The 17,005-nt window shown below is 36.0% G+C and overlaps 1 protein-coding gene across 1 annotated transcript in view; it reads right to left on the bottom strand.

Moving 5' to 3' along the window:
• Positions 1–17,005, bottom strand: part of SCAF8 (SR-related CTD associated factor 8) — a 91,410-nt gene that overhangs the window by 31,210 nt on the left and 43,195 nt on the right. Inside the window, 5 exon segments of the mRNA XM_023254520.2 lie at positions 986–1,065; positions 2,147–2,323; positions 5,139–5,269; positions 6,329–6,482; positions 7,512–7,673. Coding sequence (XP_023110288.2) covers positions 986–1,065; positions 2,147–2,323; positions 5,139–5,269; positions 6,329–6,482; positions 7,512–7,673 — 704 coding nt within the window.

Here is a 17,005-nt window from a genome sequence, read left to right as displayed (position 1 = left end):
AAATTTGTTTCCTTGCTTCAGAATGCCAAACGGATCAGTGTGTGTTAAGTAAATCATACAAGACTCAGTAACAAGAAATTATTTAACTTCTCATCATATAAGGCATAAAAATAAAACATTACAAAACACCTTATCAGAACCATTAAAGGAGATTCTTACATTGTTCAGGACACGGATCTAACATGATCTTAAATATTTCTCCTCTAACTTTATAATTCACAATCTAAAACATTAGTTTTTAATTTTTTAAGTAGAATATCTTTACCAAAAGGATATATTTGTATTTTTATGTATATAAATGTTTTTTAAAAATGTTATCCCAATATATAAAATTAATAACCTCTGCTTAAAACAAGATTCCCAGAGGTGTTCTCCCCATTCATCACCCCTCCTCCAAACCCCCAACTTCTACACCCCCACTCTCCAACATCCTCTTCCCCACTGGTCTTTTCTCAAACCCACAAGAACCTAGGGCTGCACAGAACTGTTTGAGAAAAATAAAAAACACTAATCTAAATAAAAATATACAATCCATATCTTTAAAAAAAACCAAAGTCCCTACAGTCCTAATCCTTACTCCTGCTTAGTCAGAAACACTCCCAGAATCTGGCAGACTTCCTAGAAGTAGTCATTGACATTAGAAGTAAGCTTCTTTCCTATTATTTAAAATATTCTTACAACTGAATTAAATAACATAAAGCCTAATACAGACAGAAAATATCACAACTAGATTTATCAACATCTATCAATTTCCCTGTAAAGAATTTTGATATATCCCAAATATTTGCAAAGATCTGAGAGTCCAAATAATAGAGGGAGGCAACAAGACAAAACCCCACCATCTTTCTGTAGTGTGAGTGCTCAACAACCTGAAATTATATCCCAACTTATTCACAGTACACTTGGTGGTTCAGGAGGCAATGTCCCATCCAATGTTTATCGCAGTAATGGGAAAAGTTTATAGTTATAAAGAAAGAATTCTTACAGTTGAGAAGCTGAAATTTCCTTTTTGGGTTCTTCACTATGCTCAGAATCTTCCCCAAAATCAAACCTATCCATCAACTTCTAAGTGGTGGGGAGGCGGGGGGAGGAAAAAAAAAAGAGAAAGACAAATTAAAAAGTGCTTCACATGAAAGTATGTTACTAATGCTATTCTGAATGTCAATAACATCCCATTAATTTACCTGTACCATTTAATACAAAAATGTTTTATATAATCTTATGTTATGCTATAACAAAGCATTTAATGAGTGGATCTTTATTTTAAAGTACCCTGACATACACTGCCTTATGTAACAAAACAAATCACAACACACGGAATAAATACTGATGCTTTATAAAAGACTGGGATTAAAATATTTAAGTGGCTTCCCAATGAGAATAAAGCTTGATTGAAAAACATCTGCAACTATAATCAATGGATCTATTCCTAGTACATTTCTCTTCTTAGGATGCTCTACTATCTTTTACATGACCGATTTAAAGGTTTTTTTATGTGGTTTAGCTATTTACTTTCAGACTAAGGTGCTAGCTAAAAAAGTCTAATAACAAAACAAATCAACATTTGTTTTCCTTAAAAAATACAGCAGCAGAAGCACAAATAATATGGGTAATACTTCCAAGATATCTTAATAGTCCCATAATTAACAAGACTATTGAGGCTAACACAATAAATTACACATGAATGACTTTCAACTTTAAAACCACTGTTCTTTATAGTCAGGCCTCAATTTATCATAATATTACAGCATATTGACAACTTGTAGAGAAGTGCTCCTTTGAATTTCCACATTTTGAACAATTATAATTTTAGCAAGTTAAAATTTTACAACATAGAACATGAAAATTAGTGTATTTGTAACATCCATAAAAGAAATTCAAAAATTCAGAAAATTATCATTTGCCTCAACGGTAAAAAAACAATTTTACCAACTAGTTAATTTCAGTTAAAAGAGAATATTCTAAATGTTTTAAGTGGAGTTCTTTCGGAAGCCTAAACTTTTTGTAAAATTCATAATGTCTTATACAGTCCAATGCATATTATAATAGTTCTATAATAAAACGTAGTCTACAGACTTAGAATCCACACGATAACATATACAATTGAACACTTCATACAGAACAGATCCGATAACGTAATCTCTACCTTGTTGAAAGACACCCCCTGTTCTAAGGGGTTCAGGGTGTTGGCCGCTGCAGCTGCCGCCGTCAGCTGGGCCGTGAGAGCTTGCAACTGCACAACCAGCCCAGCATCCAGGGCCTGCAGGATAGAAGGCTGAGGCTTCTGCTGCTGGAGTTGTAAAGTTTGTATCAACTGCTGAAGCTGGAAGGGAAAAAAGGAAAAGTCATTACAAACACATGCTGAGTTTTATTTGTAAGAATACCCACCTAAAACTTTCAGTCAATAAAATTCTACATCCTACAGTCTTTGGAAAAATAAAAATTTATATGAACTCAAAACAACAATTAAAAAAAAAAGATTTAAAAAAAATCCTTAATAGGTCTTCTGTGCTTCTGGGAAGTCTTGAACTTTAAGCCTAATAAAGTGGTCATATCATAACAGGTAAAGAACTCGTCATACACAGACTGATTTTTTTTTCATTAAGCTTTTCATTCCTTCTTCAATAAACTCCTTCATCTCTGTAAAAGAACAAGTGACAATTGCTTCTGCTATCTTTCAGATTTCTCATCAGATAACACATCTCCTGAAAGCAGAAAAAGTAAGAAATCTGTCTCCTGGAGCAGTCTCGAAGTAAGGAAATTAAAGGTGAATAGTGCCAACAACTATTGAAAGCAAATCCCTGTTCCCCCTATTCACTCATCCTTTGAAAAAGCAGAAACAACAGTTAAGATCCTGAAGATATTTCATAGTTAGATAAACCCTACGTACATCTTACAAGTAATTAATACTTTCCTAATCAAGAACTAAACCTGGGTTAAATCTGAGAATTATCACTTCAACATAGAAACAATGAATGTGTACTGTTTAAGTGAAGATCAATTTACGGTGGGAGAAGGTACAAAAGCCTTCCAAGATGAAAGTAAGTAATTTCAGGCCTATCTAAAAACAGCAACATAAGAAACAATCTAGAGTCATCTGGCTATCAAATAAACAACTACTACAAGCTACTAATGGGAGAGCAAAGAAAGTAATACAAAAACATATGACAGCTGAGTTACTGCTCCAGAACACACAGGACAGAGGGAGGGAAGGGGAAGGAGGATGAAAGGTAGGGAGAGGAGGAAGGGTAGGGCGGGGGCGGGGGGGGGGGGGGGGAGTGAAGGGGGTTAATATCCTATTTTCTGGTTTACACATCTCTTTTGACATCCCCATTTTTCCACACAGCACTGTTACTGTTTCAGTCAGGTTCAAAGCACCACAGCATCCTACTTTTCCCTCTACTCAGACTTCATATTCTACCGATTACTGTGTCTTAACTTTCTTTGTACTGTTTCATCTGGAAATTCTTTGTACTATTTCTTCTGGAAAAATCACTTCTCCTGCCAAAATTATTTATTTTAATAGGTGTCTTTTAAATGAGAACATTTTCTTTATGAATTATTTTCAAACATCATTATCACAAAATAAAATTAGTAATTTGATAATTTTATCTAATACCCAATTCAGTTTCCCAATTCGTTTTTACATGTTTGAAACTCTAGAATAGTCCCTTTTTTCTGAGACTGTCCTTTTGGAGTCTACTACTCTATTTTCACATATTCATTACTTCCTTTCCTTTATCACTGTTACCAATACTTGCTATCTCTAGGCTTCTTTCTCCCCTCATCCATTAAAGTACCATTCAGATCATGTGACTTCAACATAAAAATCTGTGGCGATTCCACACTGCTAAGCCCTTTCTTTTTCAGCCTACCATTTGTCTTTTGAAACCCATGTCCCACATTTAGGTCTTCGATTTCAGATTTGTCATCGTTAACTTATATACACAGGCCATCTTATCCTCCAGACATCTCAACTCTAAAAGATCTTTTGTGTACCCAGCATTGTTATGCTCTATACACTCACTACTCACTCATTCTACAAAAATGTACTGATCATCTGCTACCTAAATACTGGAGATACATGAGTGAACAAAACAACAAAAAACTCCTCGTCCTTCTGTATGTATGTCCTTCATACATTCCAGTGGGAAGAGACAGAGAATGAACAAAATAAGTAAATTATATAATGTAATACAAGATAGATTATATAATGTAATAGAAAAGGGGCGCCTGGGTGGCTCAGTCAGTTAGGCATCCGGCTCTTGATTTCAGTTCAGGTCATGATCTCATGGTTTGTGGGATCGAGTCTCGTACTGCTCTCTGCACTGACAGTGTGGAGCCTGCCTGGGATTCTTTCTTTCCATGCCCACCCCCTGCTTGCACACACGCTCTCTCTCAAAATAAGTTAAAATAAACTTTAAAAAAAAAAAAAAAGGCAGGCAGGTGATAGGAAAAAGTATGGGGGTGCAAGAATGTGCCATTAAGAATGTGCAGTTTTAAATCACTTTTTAAAGGACTTAGTGAGGTGACATTTAAACAAAAACTTACAGGTGGCTGAAATCTCATGAATATCTGGAAAAAGAGTTTGGGGGATTTTATTGCACAGATCATAATAAATTTGGTTTTTAAAGGACAGGTTAAAAAAAAAAAAGATGCTAAGAATGAGCTATCTTCAAATCCTCCCATGACTAGTTCCATTTCAAAGTCTCATTTCAAATGCCACTCCTCAAAAACACCTTCTCTTGGCTACCCTCCCTAGTTCTGACCCCTTCTCCGAAACCTAGTCCCTCTAAAAATTCACTCTGTTTTAACTTATGTGTCACTATCTAAATAAAGTTTTATGCTTAAGAAAGACATCTTTCCCAAGACAGAAGACCTCCCTGTCTTGTCAGCGGAGTAACAATAGCTCTAATAATGTTTGGCAAAAACTAGGTGCTAAATCAATATTTTAGCGTAAAATGCATTTTTTATAGAACAGCACATATAACGATGTTTTACTAAATTTAAAACAAAGGCAAGCTACCGAGTACTAGTGTGATCTCATTTTTACAAAATAAGAAAACACATATTATTTAGGTGGTACATTATGAAAATGAGCTCTAAATCACTGTTCATGTAACAAAAAAAATGCTCACCTGTTGGCCTTGAGGACTTTGTAAGATCTGAGCTACAGCGGCAAGTGTATCTGTATTTGTTATCTGAGATACCCATGGATCTGGCAGACCCTGAACAACATTGGCTGGAGTAACAGGTGTCACAGGCGTTCCTTTTAAAAAAGACATACCCACCCAAACAAATATGTAAAGTAAATAAATAAGACTTGGAAAGGTAGAGAGATTTGCTTTGTCACTTTTATAAAATATATACAAACTTAAATAAATGTTTTTATTTTATTGTATAATTACAGAATTAGGTAGGTTGAAAAAAAATACCAAAAGGATCTGTCCATATTTGTCCTCATTAACTAAGCTACTACTTTAAAGGAGCCTACAATGCTTAGAAGTCATTAAAAATCTTACTACAGAAGAAGATTCAATGACAGGAGGAAATATTCAAAATATAATTTTAAAAAATATAAAACAGTATGTATAATATAAAGCTATTTTTGTTTAAAATGGATGTATATGAGGACACCTTGGTGGCTCAGTTAAAATGTCCAACTCTTGGTTTCAGCTCAGGTCACGATCTCATAGACCATATTCGGCTCTGTGCTGACAGCACAGAGCCTGCTTGAGATTCTCTCTCCCTCTCTCTTTGCTCCTCCCCTGGTTGCTCTAAGTAAATAAACTTAAAAAACAAAAAACAAAAAAGGATGTATAGGTGTATAGACACAGACACACACAACAAAAACTAAATATAAACCAAATGTTAATACTTAAATTATTATAAATTTTAAATGTCATTTAAATATACTTCAAAAAACAGGATTTTCAGATTATTATGAAAGTATTCTTGGCTCCATTAAATAATTTTTTCAGGGTTCCTTATAAATATTAAGTTCCCCTACTAAACTGTGAATATTGAGGTGATTTACATGCAAGTTTAAAAGACTACAGGCAGCCTAAACCAGGAAAAAAACCTAAGTGACAAACCAATTTCCCAACATTCATTATATCTGTTACTAGGGATTTAAAACATTTTTAGAAAAGAATTACACACAAATATAAAATCTGAGTTTATTTTTCCTTCAAATTACATTTCCTTTCAGTTATCTAATGCTAGATAAATTCTCCTGCACTGTCAAACAGCTATTTTACGTATGAATAATCACCTGAAAAACAGGAGTAGAATATTCGGAGAACAAATCTCTAAGGAAGGAACATACCTGGGGTGTTGCTCATAGCAGCAGTAGTACTGGCCAAAACAGGTGTGACAACCGGGGGAGGAATCCCTGCTGCCATATCCAGAAGAGGCTGAATAATTTCACTCTTAAACACATTATTTTTCTGCCATAAGTTTAATACTCTCACTATTTTACTCTAGAGGTAAAAAGAAAAATGACATTTTAATTTTTTGCTTTCAGAGCCTTAGCACAGTCATTTCAGAGACTATTTGAGCAGTGAATGGGAAGGACGGATTAAAATACTTCTATAGTCCTTTCCACCTCTGAAATCATGTTTCTGTAATTTTGCATTTGCTTAACACACTTGGAAAAAAAGGTTCATCTGGACAGATATACAAGGCAAATGAAAGCCACATTTAGCGAAAGGCAAGAATGGCAACGAGGTTCCAGCTTCTATGTGAGGTCTGAGGAGATCGCTGGTTAGGGCTGGCTGGAGACTGCGTTCAGGCTGCTGAGGTGATCAGGATTCATCTCAGCACCAAAGCTGTATTTACAGGTCATTTTAACTTTATTTTTTAAACAAATAACGAACTTCAGGACAAAGTCCTTATCTTACATGACTTTTTAAAAATTTAATAGTGCAATCAACCTATCAGAAGAGATTACTAAATTTCCAAATTAGCATCCAAAATAAGTAAAATTCTAACATCTTTGGACACACATAAACTTTTTTATTCTCTGTCAGGTTCCAAAGCCTTCTTTTTATGTGGTATGGAATATTTATTCACTCGGACTGGCAGGCAGCAGTGTGGTTCTGGCACTGGTGAAACTCCACCATAACAAAATAAATGCAGTTATTTTCTATCAACTGCTTGGCAGACCCATGTTTCATAGACACTTAATAGGTGCATACCAGCTCAGGTCAAATATCAAAACACTGAATTAGTTTTGTGTGCAAATAAATACACTTTTAGTGTATTTCCAAAAGCTTATTATTGCCAGTTTAACACCGACCAACTGCTTCAATAAGTTAAAAATTAGCAAAATCATCTACATCTCTCCACTTTCATAAGATTCTAAGAATCTCAGAACATGGATAGTGTAATAACTAAATATTCAAATTCAAAATTACTTAAAGGGTAACAAAATCATAAATTAAGATAATTCAGAGTCTCATTAAGACCAAAAGGTAATGTAATGACTTAAAAAAAAAAAAAAAGCATACCTTATCATCCCCAGGGCAACGATATAAATTCTGGAAAGTACTAATGATGTTATTACTAAATCTGGGTGCAAACACATCCTTTTCTTGACCAAACTGATGTCGAGATTGTCGTACAATAGAGTCAATAACATAAAGTCCAGGTACCTTGTATTCTGGTTTACACTGATAGAAAAAAGAAGAGTAGGAAGGGAAGGAATAATGAGAAGGAAGGTAACCTTCATTATAAATCCTATACAAGTACAGAAACAATGCTTATGTAGACATAATGAATATTCAGACACTGACTATTCCACACCATCTGTCTCTAGAATAGCATCTTAAACAATCTACTTTGGCTACTCCAGACACCCAGTTCAACTGCCAATCACCTAAGTTCTGTAATAGTACTGCATAACTAGCTTGGATGACAAATAAAAGAATAAATAAGGCACTGTTATAAGAAAATTTTTTCTCTTTAATGATTTTGAAAAGCCACAAGGAAGGAAGCAGCAAATTTAGGAAAGAGCTCTAGAAAAAAGCATGGCCAACATGTATTAAACTTCATCTGAAATGTGTAACAAAGGGGTTTCTGTACTAAGGAAGGAACAAATAACAAGACAAACTATAACACTGTATATACACCGACCCTAAAGTCTCAAAAGTTTTCTCAACTACCACACCTGTAAGAAAGATAAGAAACTACCATTGTGATTACAAGAATCTATCCTATAAAAATATTTTTTAGCTACTCCACTGATAAATGTTTCTCAACATTCTTCTCCACCACCCAAATTGAGGAATATAATATAAGCCTCCTACTTTCTTGCCAGAAGCTTTTCTAGCCTATCTGGTCAGGTGAGCACAATGAAGAATCCTTTTACTATTAAGTTTACTGCTCCTGGTTTGTCCCTATATCCAGAAGCATAAGAAAACCTGCTTCTCAAGCATATGTTACTTAACATGGAATCATGGCTGCAAGGTTCAACTTTCGGGTTTAATTAGGTAAGTATTTCACCTAAAGTAACTTCCTGGCAATCATATATGGCACTAAAGTACAATTACATTCTTGAAAAATCCTTGGAAACTCAAGTACCTCAATCCACCCCCAACACACACGCACACACGCACGCACGCGCGCACACACACACACACACACACACACACATTTCTAATGGCATTATCAATGGAGACAATGAGTGATTCCATTCTGCAAAAAGACAAGATGATGCTTCATTTGTTCCTTCAAATACTCTTTTTTTTAAGTTTATTGATTTAGAGAGACAGTGTGAGTAGGGGAGGGGCAAGAGGGGGGGAGGGGGGGAGAGGAAGGGAGGGAGGGAGGGAGGGAGGGGGAGAGAGGGAGAGGGAGAGGGAGAGGGAGAGGGAGAGGGAGAGAGAGAGAGAGAGAGAGAGAGAGAGAGAGAGAATATCCCAAGCAGGCTCCACACCATCAGTGCACAGCCCAAGAGCTGGACGCTTAACCAACTGAGCCACCCAGGCACCCCCTTTCAAATACTCTTCAAGAACATTATCCTTAAAGTCTTATTTACTCAAGAAAATGAGGAGTCCTTTAGCACCAATTCACAGAATCTATTGCAACATTCTGACTGTTAAGAACTTGAAATATTTCATAGAAGGGCAATAATGTTGGTGTTTGGATACTGAAGTTTTAAGTGAACCTACCTAAAGGTTGAAAGTTAAGGTTTTTGAAAGTCTGAAATAGTTTTCCCTCAAGTTCCAAAAACATTGAGCATTATTTGTCCTTCAGCTCATGTATCTGGCCAAGGCTATTTTCCTGATTACTATACATTCAAAGAAACAAACCTAACCAAGCAAAAAATGTATCTTAGTAAAGAGAAGAAAAATTTTAAATTTAATGAAAAGCAGGATATTCATTTTGTTAAAATGTATCTATTACCTAATGCCACAAATATAGATAAGTGATTAATAATTATTTATTAAATATTTTACTGGCATTTTAATTTTCCTAAAGACAAAATAATCTGAAATATTTCATATAAATAACTACCCTGAGAGTAAGACTGAACAGAATTTAGAAGTTGCTCATAAGAACTTCAGAAATTAATACTGAATGCTAAGTAATGAATGTACTAAATTTTTAAGAAATGCATCTTTTTCTTTGATTTCTGCAAAAACTCAGATTACAAACTCACAACACAGAAGAATCATGAGTGCATAAGATAATAAATGGACCTTTATGGCCTACTGTGAAGATTCCAAAGCTTCAAAAATATATTAGCAGTTTAGTAATAAGCTGTAAGGCCTAAGGGAAAAAACATTTCTTCATCCACAGGATCTTTAGATATACTATACATTAAAATGTTGTGGGACAGATTTTCCTTCACTTATAGATTAGGTACTATTAGTCACATAAAATGACAAAAAAAAAATTCTTAAGTATGACCTCATGCTTTAAAATAACTTAATAATTGGTAAACATAGCTAAGTCCACAACTAGAAACCTAAGGAAAAATTAAAAACAAAAATGTGAGATGTTTTTTCAATTTTCTCTTCAAGTTCTATCAGTACTAAAAATGCAGTAATTCTTAAGGCTTTCCACTGGTATGAGAAATTTTTACTCTTTAAATAATAAGCATAAACTTATGTCATATTGAGTTTTCAGTTATAACACCTTCAAACTACATTCTAGTAGTTTCTAATTTTTTGTGCTTCAGAAATAGCCCTTTTTAAAGGGAGAGAAAGGCAGTAACACAGGGAGAATGCATCTTTGAACATATTTTGTGATTTTCATTCTAATGTTATCTAAGCTATTATGTGAATACCATCAAAGTCAGGGTTTTTTGACAAAAATACTCTCTAGGTTACTTGGACCACATACTTTGCAATATGTGAACTATTACATAATCTAATGATTCATTAGACTGAGACTGCAATCAAGATGGCAGAGCAGCATGGAGACTCTCAGCTTGTCTCCTCCCTGAAACGCAGCTAGATCAGTACTATATAACACATAGCATTTATATAACAATTCTATTATTAGAATTTGTGCTGCCATTTTCAGCTATTAAAAGTTAACATTTGGGGCGCCTGGGTGGCGCAGTCGGTTAAGCGTCCGACTTCAGCCAGGTCACGATCTCGCGGTCCGTGAGTTCGAGCCCCGCGTTGGGCTCTGGGCTGATGGCTCAGAGCCTGGAGCCTGTTTCCGATTCTGTGTCTCCCTCTCTCTCTGCCCCTCCCCCGTTCATGCTCTGTCTCTCTCTGTCCCAAAAATAAATAAATGTTGAAAAAAAAAATTAAAAAAAAAAAAAGTTAACATTAGGAGCACTTGTGTGGCTCAGTCAGTTAAGTGTCCAAATTCAGCTCAGGTCATGATCTCACAGTCTGTGAGTTCGAGCCCCACGTTGGGCTCTGTGCTGACAGCTCAGAGCCTGGAGCCTGCTTCAGATTCTGTGTCTCCCTCTCTCTCTGCCCCTCCCCTGCTTATGTTCTGTCTCTACCTCAAAAATAAATAAAACATTAAAAAAAAAATCAAAAAGTTAACATTAAAGGAAACAAAGCTAGAATGGTAAAACCAGGAGCATGTGGCTGTACTTGCAAAGCACTGAAAGATGCTGACAAAAGCATGTAGTAAAGGGCTGTTCCCAGGACACGGCCATACCTGACACTACGTGAGTTCTCAAAGTGAATACCAGAGAAAAATCCTCTCCTGTTTCTGGCAGAAGGGGGAGAAAAGGAACCATTTTGAGATAGCCAGCAGCATTCTGTTCTTAAGAAGGTATGCGCTCAGGAGAATCTATTTAACCAGAGCCTCAATGACCCGGAGGAAGAATACCCAACTCCAGTCTACTATAGCCATCCTGTCCTGCCTAAAAAGGATTAAGAAAAACTAAGAAGCATGTGTTAAGTCCATGATCCAGAGATACAGGCTCTATAAAAAACCTACAACTAACATCATACTCACTGGTGATAAACTAAAAGTTTTCCCACAAAGACCAAGTATGGATGACAACAAGGTATGGATGCCCCTCTCACCAATGCTTTTCAATATCATATTGGAAGTCCTAGCTAATGCAATAAGACAATAAAAGGAAATAAAAGCTACAAAGATTGGGAAGGAAGGTTCAACAAATACTAAACATATATAATTGAGCCTACAAAATCTTTACTGCTATGAACCAATCTACATATTACTTAAGGAAACAACATTTAATTACATAACTTAAATTGGAAACACAAAATAAGTGTAAAGAATAAGTGGTATCTTCTTTTAGATGGTAAACACACTACTTTTCTGTCATTTTTGAGACTTCTGATGATTCAAGTTTTCCCAAAGTGTGCAACCTCAGAAGTTCCAAGAAGTCTGAACTAGAATTTAGAATCACGATAATAGGAATACTAGCTGGGGTTGAAAAAAAGCAAAGAATTCTTTTCTGCAGAGATAAAAGAAGTAAATCTAGTCCAAACGAAATTAAAAATGTTATGACTGAGATGCAATATCAAATGGACACCACAACAGTAAGGATGGATGAAGCACAGCAGCAAAGCAGTGATCTAGAAGATAAAATTATGGAGAATAATGAAGCAGAAGAAGAGGGAAACAAAGACAAAAGAGCATGATACAAGACTTAGAGAACTCAGTGACTTTTTAAAAAGGAATAGTATCTGAACCACAGGAGTCCCAGAGATGAAGAGAGAGAAAAAAGGGCAGAAGGTTTATGTGAGCAAATTATAGCAGAAAACTTTCCTAGTCTGGGAAAGGACACAGACATCAAAATCCAAGAAGCACAGAGAAATCCCATCAGATTCAACAAAAACCGACCATCACCAAGGCATATCATAGTCAAATTCACAAAATACACAGACAAGGAAAGAATTGTGAGAGCAGCAAGGGAAAAAAAAGTCCTTAACATTTAAGGGAAGGCAAATCAGGTTCGCAGCAGACCTATCCACATACACTTGGCAGACCAAAAGGAGCAGCACGATATATTCAATGTGCTGAATCAGAAAGAATTCTTAATCCAGCAAGGCTCTCATTCAAAATAGAAGAGATAAGGAGTTTCCCAGACAGACAAAAACTACAGAGTTCATGACAACTGAATCAGGCCTACAAGAAATCTTTTTTTTTTTTTTAATTTTTAAACATTTATTTATTTTTGAGAAAGACAGAGAGACAGAGTGCAAGCTGGGGAGGGGCAGAGAGAGGGAGACACAGAATCTGAAGCAAGCTCCAGGCTCTGAGCTGTCAGCACAGAGCCCAATGCAGGGCTCGAACTCACAAACCCTGAGATCATGACCTGAAGTTGGACGCTTAACTGACTGAACCAGCCAGGCGCCTCAGGTTGTAAGAAATTTTAAGTATTCTTTGAGTGGAGAAAAGACAAACAGAATAAAAAAGACCCAAAGCAACAAAGACTAGAAAGGACCAGAGAACAACACCAAGTCTACAAGGCAACAAAATTCAACTAAAGTCATATCTTTCAGTACTCACTCTTAATGTCAATGGACTAAACACTCCAATCAAAAGACAAAGGGTATCAAAATGAATAAGAAAACAAGACCCATCTATATACTACTTACAAGAGACCCATTTAATACCTAAAGATGCCCGCATATTGAAATTAAGGGGTCTATCATGCTAATGGTCATTAAAAGAAAGCTGGAGTAACTATATTTATATCAGATGAACTAGAGTTTAAAATAAAGACTGTAACAAGAGATGAAGAGAGCATTATATCATAATTAAGGGGTCTATCCACCAAGAAGACCTAACAATTGTAAATATTTATGCCCCCAATGTGAAAGAACACAAATACATAAATCAATTATCAAAAACATAAAGAAACTCACTGACAATAATACCATAGTAGTAGGAGACTTCAATACCCCACTTATAGCAATGGACAGATCATCTAAGCAGAAAATCAACAAGTAAACAATGGCTTTGAAGCACACACTGGACCAGATGGACTCAACAGATATATTCAGAACATTTCATCCTAAAGTAGAATACACATTTTTCTTGAGTGCACATGGAACATTCTCCAGAACAGATCATATACTGGGACACAAATCAGCCCTCAACAAGTACAAAAAGATGGAGATTATACACTGCATATTTTCAGACCACAACGCTATGAAACTCGAAATCAACCACAAGAAAAAATTTGGAAACACCATGAATACTTCAAGATTAAAGAACACCATAGTGAAGAATGAATGGTTTAATCAAGAAATTAAACAGGAAATTGTTAATTTTTTTTCTCTTAATGTTTATTTATTTTTGAGACAGAAAGACACAAAGCATAAACTGGGGAGGGTTAGAGAGAGAGGGAGACACAGAATCTGAAACAGGCTCCAGGATCCGAGCTGTCAGCACAGAGCCCGACGCGGGGCTCAAACTCACGGACCGTGTGAGATCATGACCTGAGCTGAAGTCGGACACTCAACCAACGGAGCCACCCGGGCGCCCCAAGGAAATTTAAAAATATACAGAAGCCAATGAAAATGAAAACACAACAGCCCAAAACCTCTGGAAGGCAGCAAAGGCAGTCATAAGAGGCAAGTATATAGCAATCCAGACCTTCCTAAAGAAGAAAGGTCTCAAATACACAACCTAAACCCACACCTAAAAGAGCTGGAAAAAGAACAGCAAATAAAGCCCAAAACCAGCAGAAGAAAGAAAATAATAGATTAGGGCAGAAATCAATGATACTGAAATTAAAATAACAGTAGAACAGATCAATGAAACCAGGAGCTGGTTCTTTGAAAGAATTAACAAAATTGATAAACCCCTACCCAGATTTATCAAAAAGAAAAAAAGAACCCAAATAAAAACCATGAATGAAAGAAGAGAGATCACAACCAACATCGCAGAAATACAAACAATACGAGAATATTAAGAGCAATTATATGCCAACAAATTGTGTAATCTGGAAGAAACTGACAAATTTCTAGAAACATAAAACTACCAAAACTGAAACAGGAAGAAATAGAAAATTTGAACATACCCATAACCCGTAAAGAAATTGAATCAGTAATCAAAAGCCTCCCAACAAACAAGAGTCCAGGGCTGGATAGCTTTCCAGGGGAATTCTACCAAACATTTAAAGAAGAGTTAGCACCTATTCTTTTGAAGCTGTCCCAAAAAACAGAAATGGAAGGAAAACTTCCAAACTCATTTTACGAGACCAGCATTACCTTGATTCCAAAACCAAAGACTGCGCTAAAATGGAAAACCACAGACCAATATCCCTGATGAACACAGAAGCAAAAATTCTCAATAAGATACAAGCAAACCGAATCCAACAATACATTAAAGAATTACTCATCGCAATCAAGTAGGATTTATTCCTAGGATAGAGGGCTGGTTCAATATGCACAAATCAAACAATGTGATACATCACACTAATCAAAGAAAGAATAAGAACCACGTGATCCTCTCAACAGATGCAGAGAAAGCACTTGACAAAATACAGCGACCTTTCTTGATTAAAACCCTCAAGAAAGTAGGGATAGAAGGAGCATACCTCAAGATCATAAATGACATATACGAAAGACCTATCGCTAAGAACATCCTCAATGGGGAAAAACTGAGAGTGTTCCTTCCTCCTAAGGTCAGGAACATGACAAGGATGTCCCCTCTCACCACTGTTATTCAACATAGTGTTGGAAGTCCTAGCCTCAGCAATCAGAAAACACAAAGAAATAAAAGGTATCCAAATCGACAAGAAGGAAATCAAACTTCTACTCTTCACAGACAACATGATACTCTATGTGGAAAACACAAAAGACTCTACCAAAAAATTGCTAGAACTGATACATGAATTCAGCCAAGTCTCAGGATATAAAATCAATGTACAGAAATCGGTTGCATTTCTATACACCAATAATGAAGCAGAAAAAAATCAAGGGATCGATCCCATTGACAATGACACCAAAATCCATAAAATATCTACGCATAAACCTAACCAAGAGGTGAAAAATCTATACACTGAAAATTATAGAAAAGCTTATGAAAGAAATTGAAGAGGACAACAACAACAACAACAAAAAGGAAAAATATTCCATGCTTACAAACTGGAAGAACAAATATTGTTAAAATGTCAACACTACCCAATGCGGTCTACATATTCAATGCAATCTCTATCAAAATAACACCAGCATTCTTCACAGAGCTAGAATAAATAATCCGAAAATTTGTATGGAACTAGAAAAGACCCTGAATAGCCAAAGCAATCCTGAAAAAGAAAACCAAAGCTGGAGGCATCACAATTCTGGACTTCAAGCTGTATTACAAAGCTGTAATCATCAAGACAGTATGGTACAGGCACAAAAACAGACACATAGATCAACGGAACATAATAGAGAACCCAGAAATGGACCCACAAACATATGGCCAACTAATCTTTGACAAAGCAGGAAAGAGTATCCAATGGATAAAAAGACAGTCTTTTCAGTAAATGGTACTGGGAAAACTGGGCAGCAACATCCGGAAGAATGAACCTGGAATACTTTCTTATACCATACACAAAAAAAAACTCAAAATGGATGAAAGACCTAAACGTAAGACGGGAAGCCATCAAAATCCTAGAGGAGAAAACTGGCAACAACAACCTTTTAACACTGGCCACAGCAACTTCTTACTTGACATATCTTCAGAGGCAAGGGAAAGTAAAAATGAACTATTGGGACTTCAAGATAAAATGCTTCTACACAGCGAAGGAAACAATCAGCAAAACTAAAAGGCATCTGACCAAATGGAAGAAAATATCTGCAAATGATTTATCAGATAAAGGGTTAGTGCACTAAAGAATACATAATACAGGATTCCATTTATGCAAAAGTAAAACACAGGTTAAACAGCATTGTTTAAGAATTAAGACTTACAGAGTAATACTGTAAGGCCAAACAAGGACATGACTAACATAAAATTCAGACTATGTTCACTTAAAGGGATATGATCAAGAAGAGACATTTGGGGACTTTAGTCAAAGCTCTATTTCTTGAACTGAGTGGTAGTTACACAGGTAACTTTAAAAAATTTAGCTTTACATGTTTTCTGCACTTTTCTGTAAACGTGTTAAAATATGTCATATTACTGTTTCCAATCTGTGTCTCCCTCTCTCTCTGCCCCTCCCCCATTCATGCTCTGTCTCTCTCTGTCCCAAAAATAAATAAACGTTGAAAAAAAATTAAAAAAAAAAAAAAATGGGGCGCCTGGGTGGCGCAGTCGGTTAAGCGTCCGACTTCAGCCAGGTCACGATCTTGCGGTCCGTGAGTTCGAGCCCCACGTCGGGCTCTGGGCTGATGGCTCAGAGCCTGGAGCCTGTTTCCGATTCTGTGTCTCCCTCTCTCTCTGCCTCTCCCCCGTTCATGCTCTGTCTCTCTCTGTCCCAAAAATAAATAAACGTTGAAAAAAAATTTAAAAAAAAATGTCATATTAAAAAAGAAACATTTATATAAACATCCTCAAGTTCTTAAATAAAAAACAATAGGCAAAACATTAACAAGGACTGATAAGCTCGAGATATATT

This window comes from Felis catus, chromosome B2 (assembly GCF_018350175.1).
Source record: "Felis catus isolate Fca126 chromosome B2, F.catus_Fca126_mat1.0, whole genome shotgun sequence".
NCBI lineage: Eukaryota > Metazoa > Chordata > Mammalia > Carnivora > Felidae > Felis > Felis catus.
The sequence above is the reverse complement of the archived record's forward strand: the minus strand, read 5'-3'. Positions and strand labels throughout refer to the sequence as shown.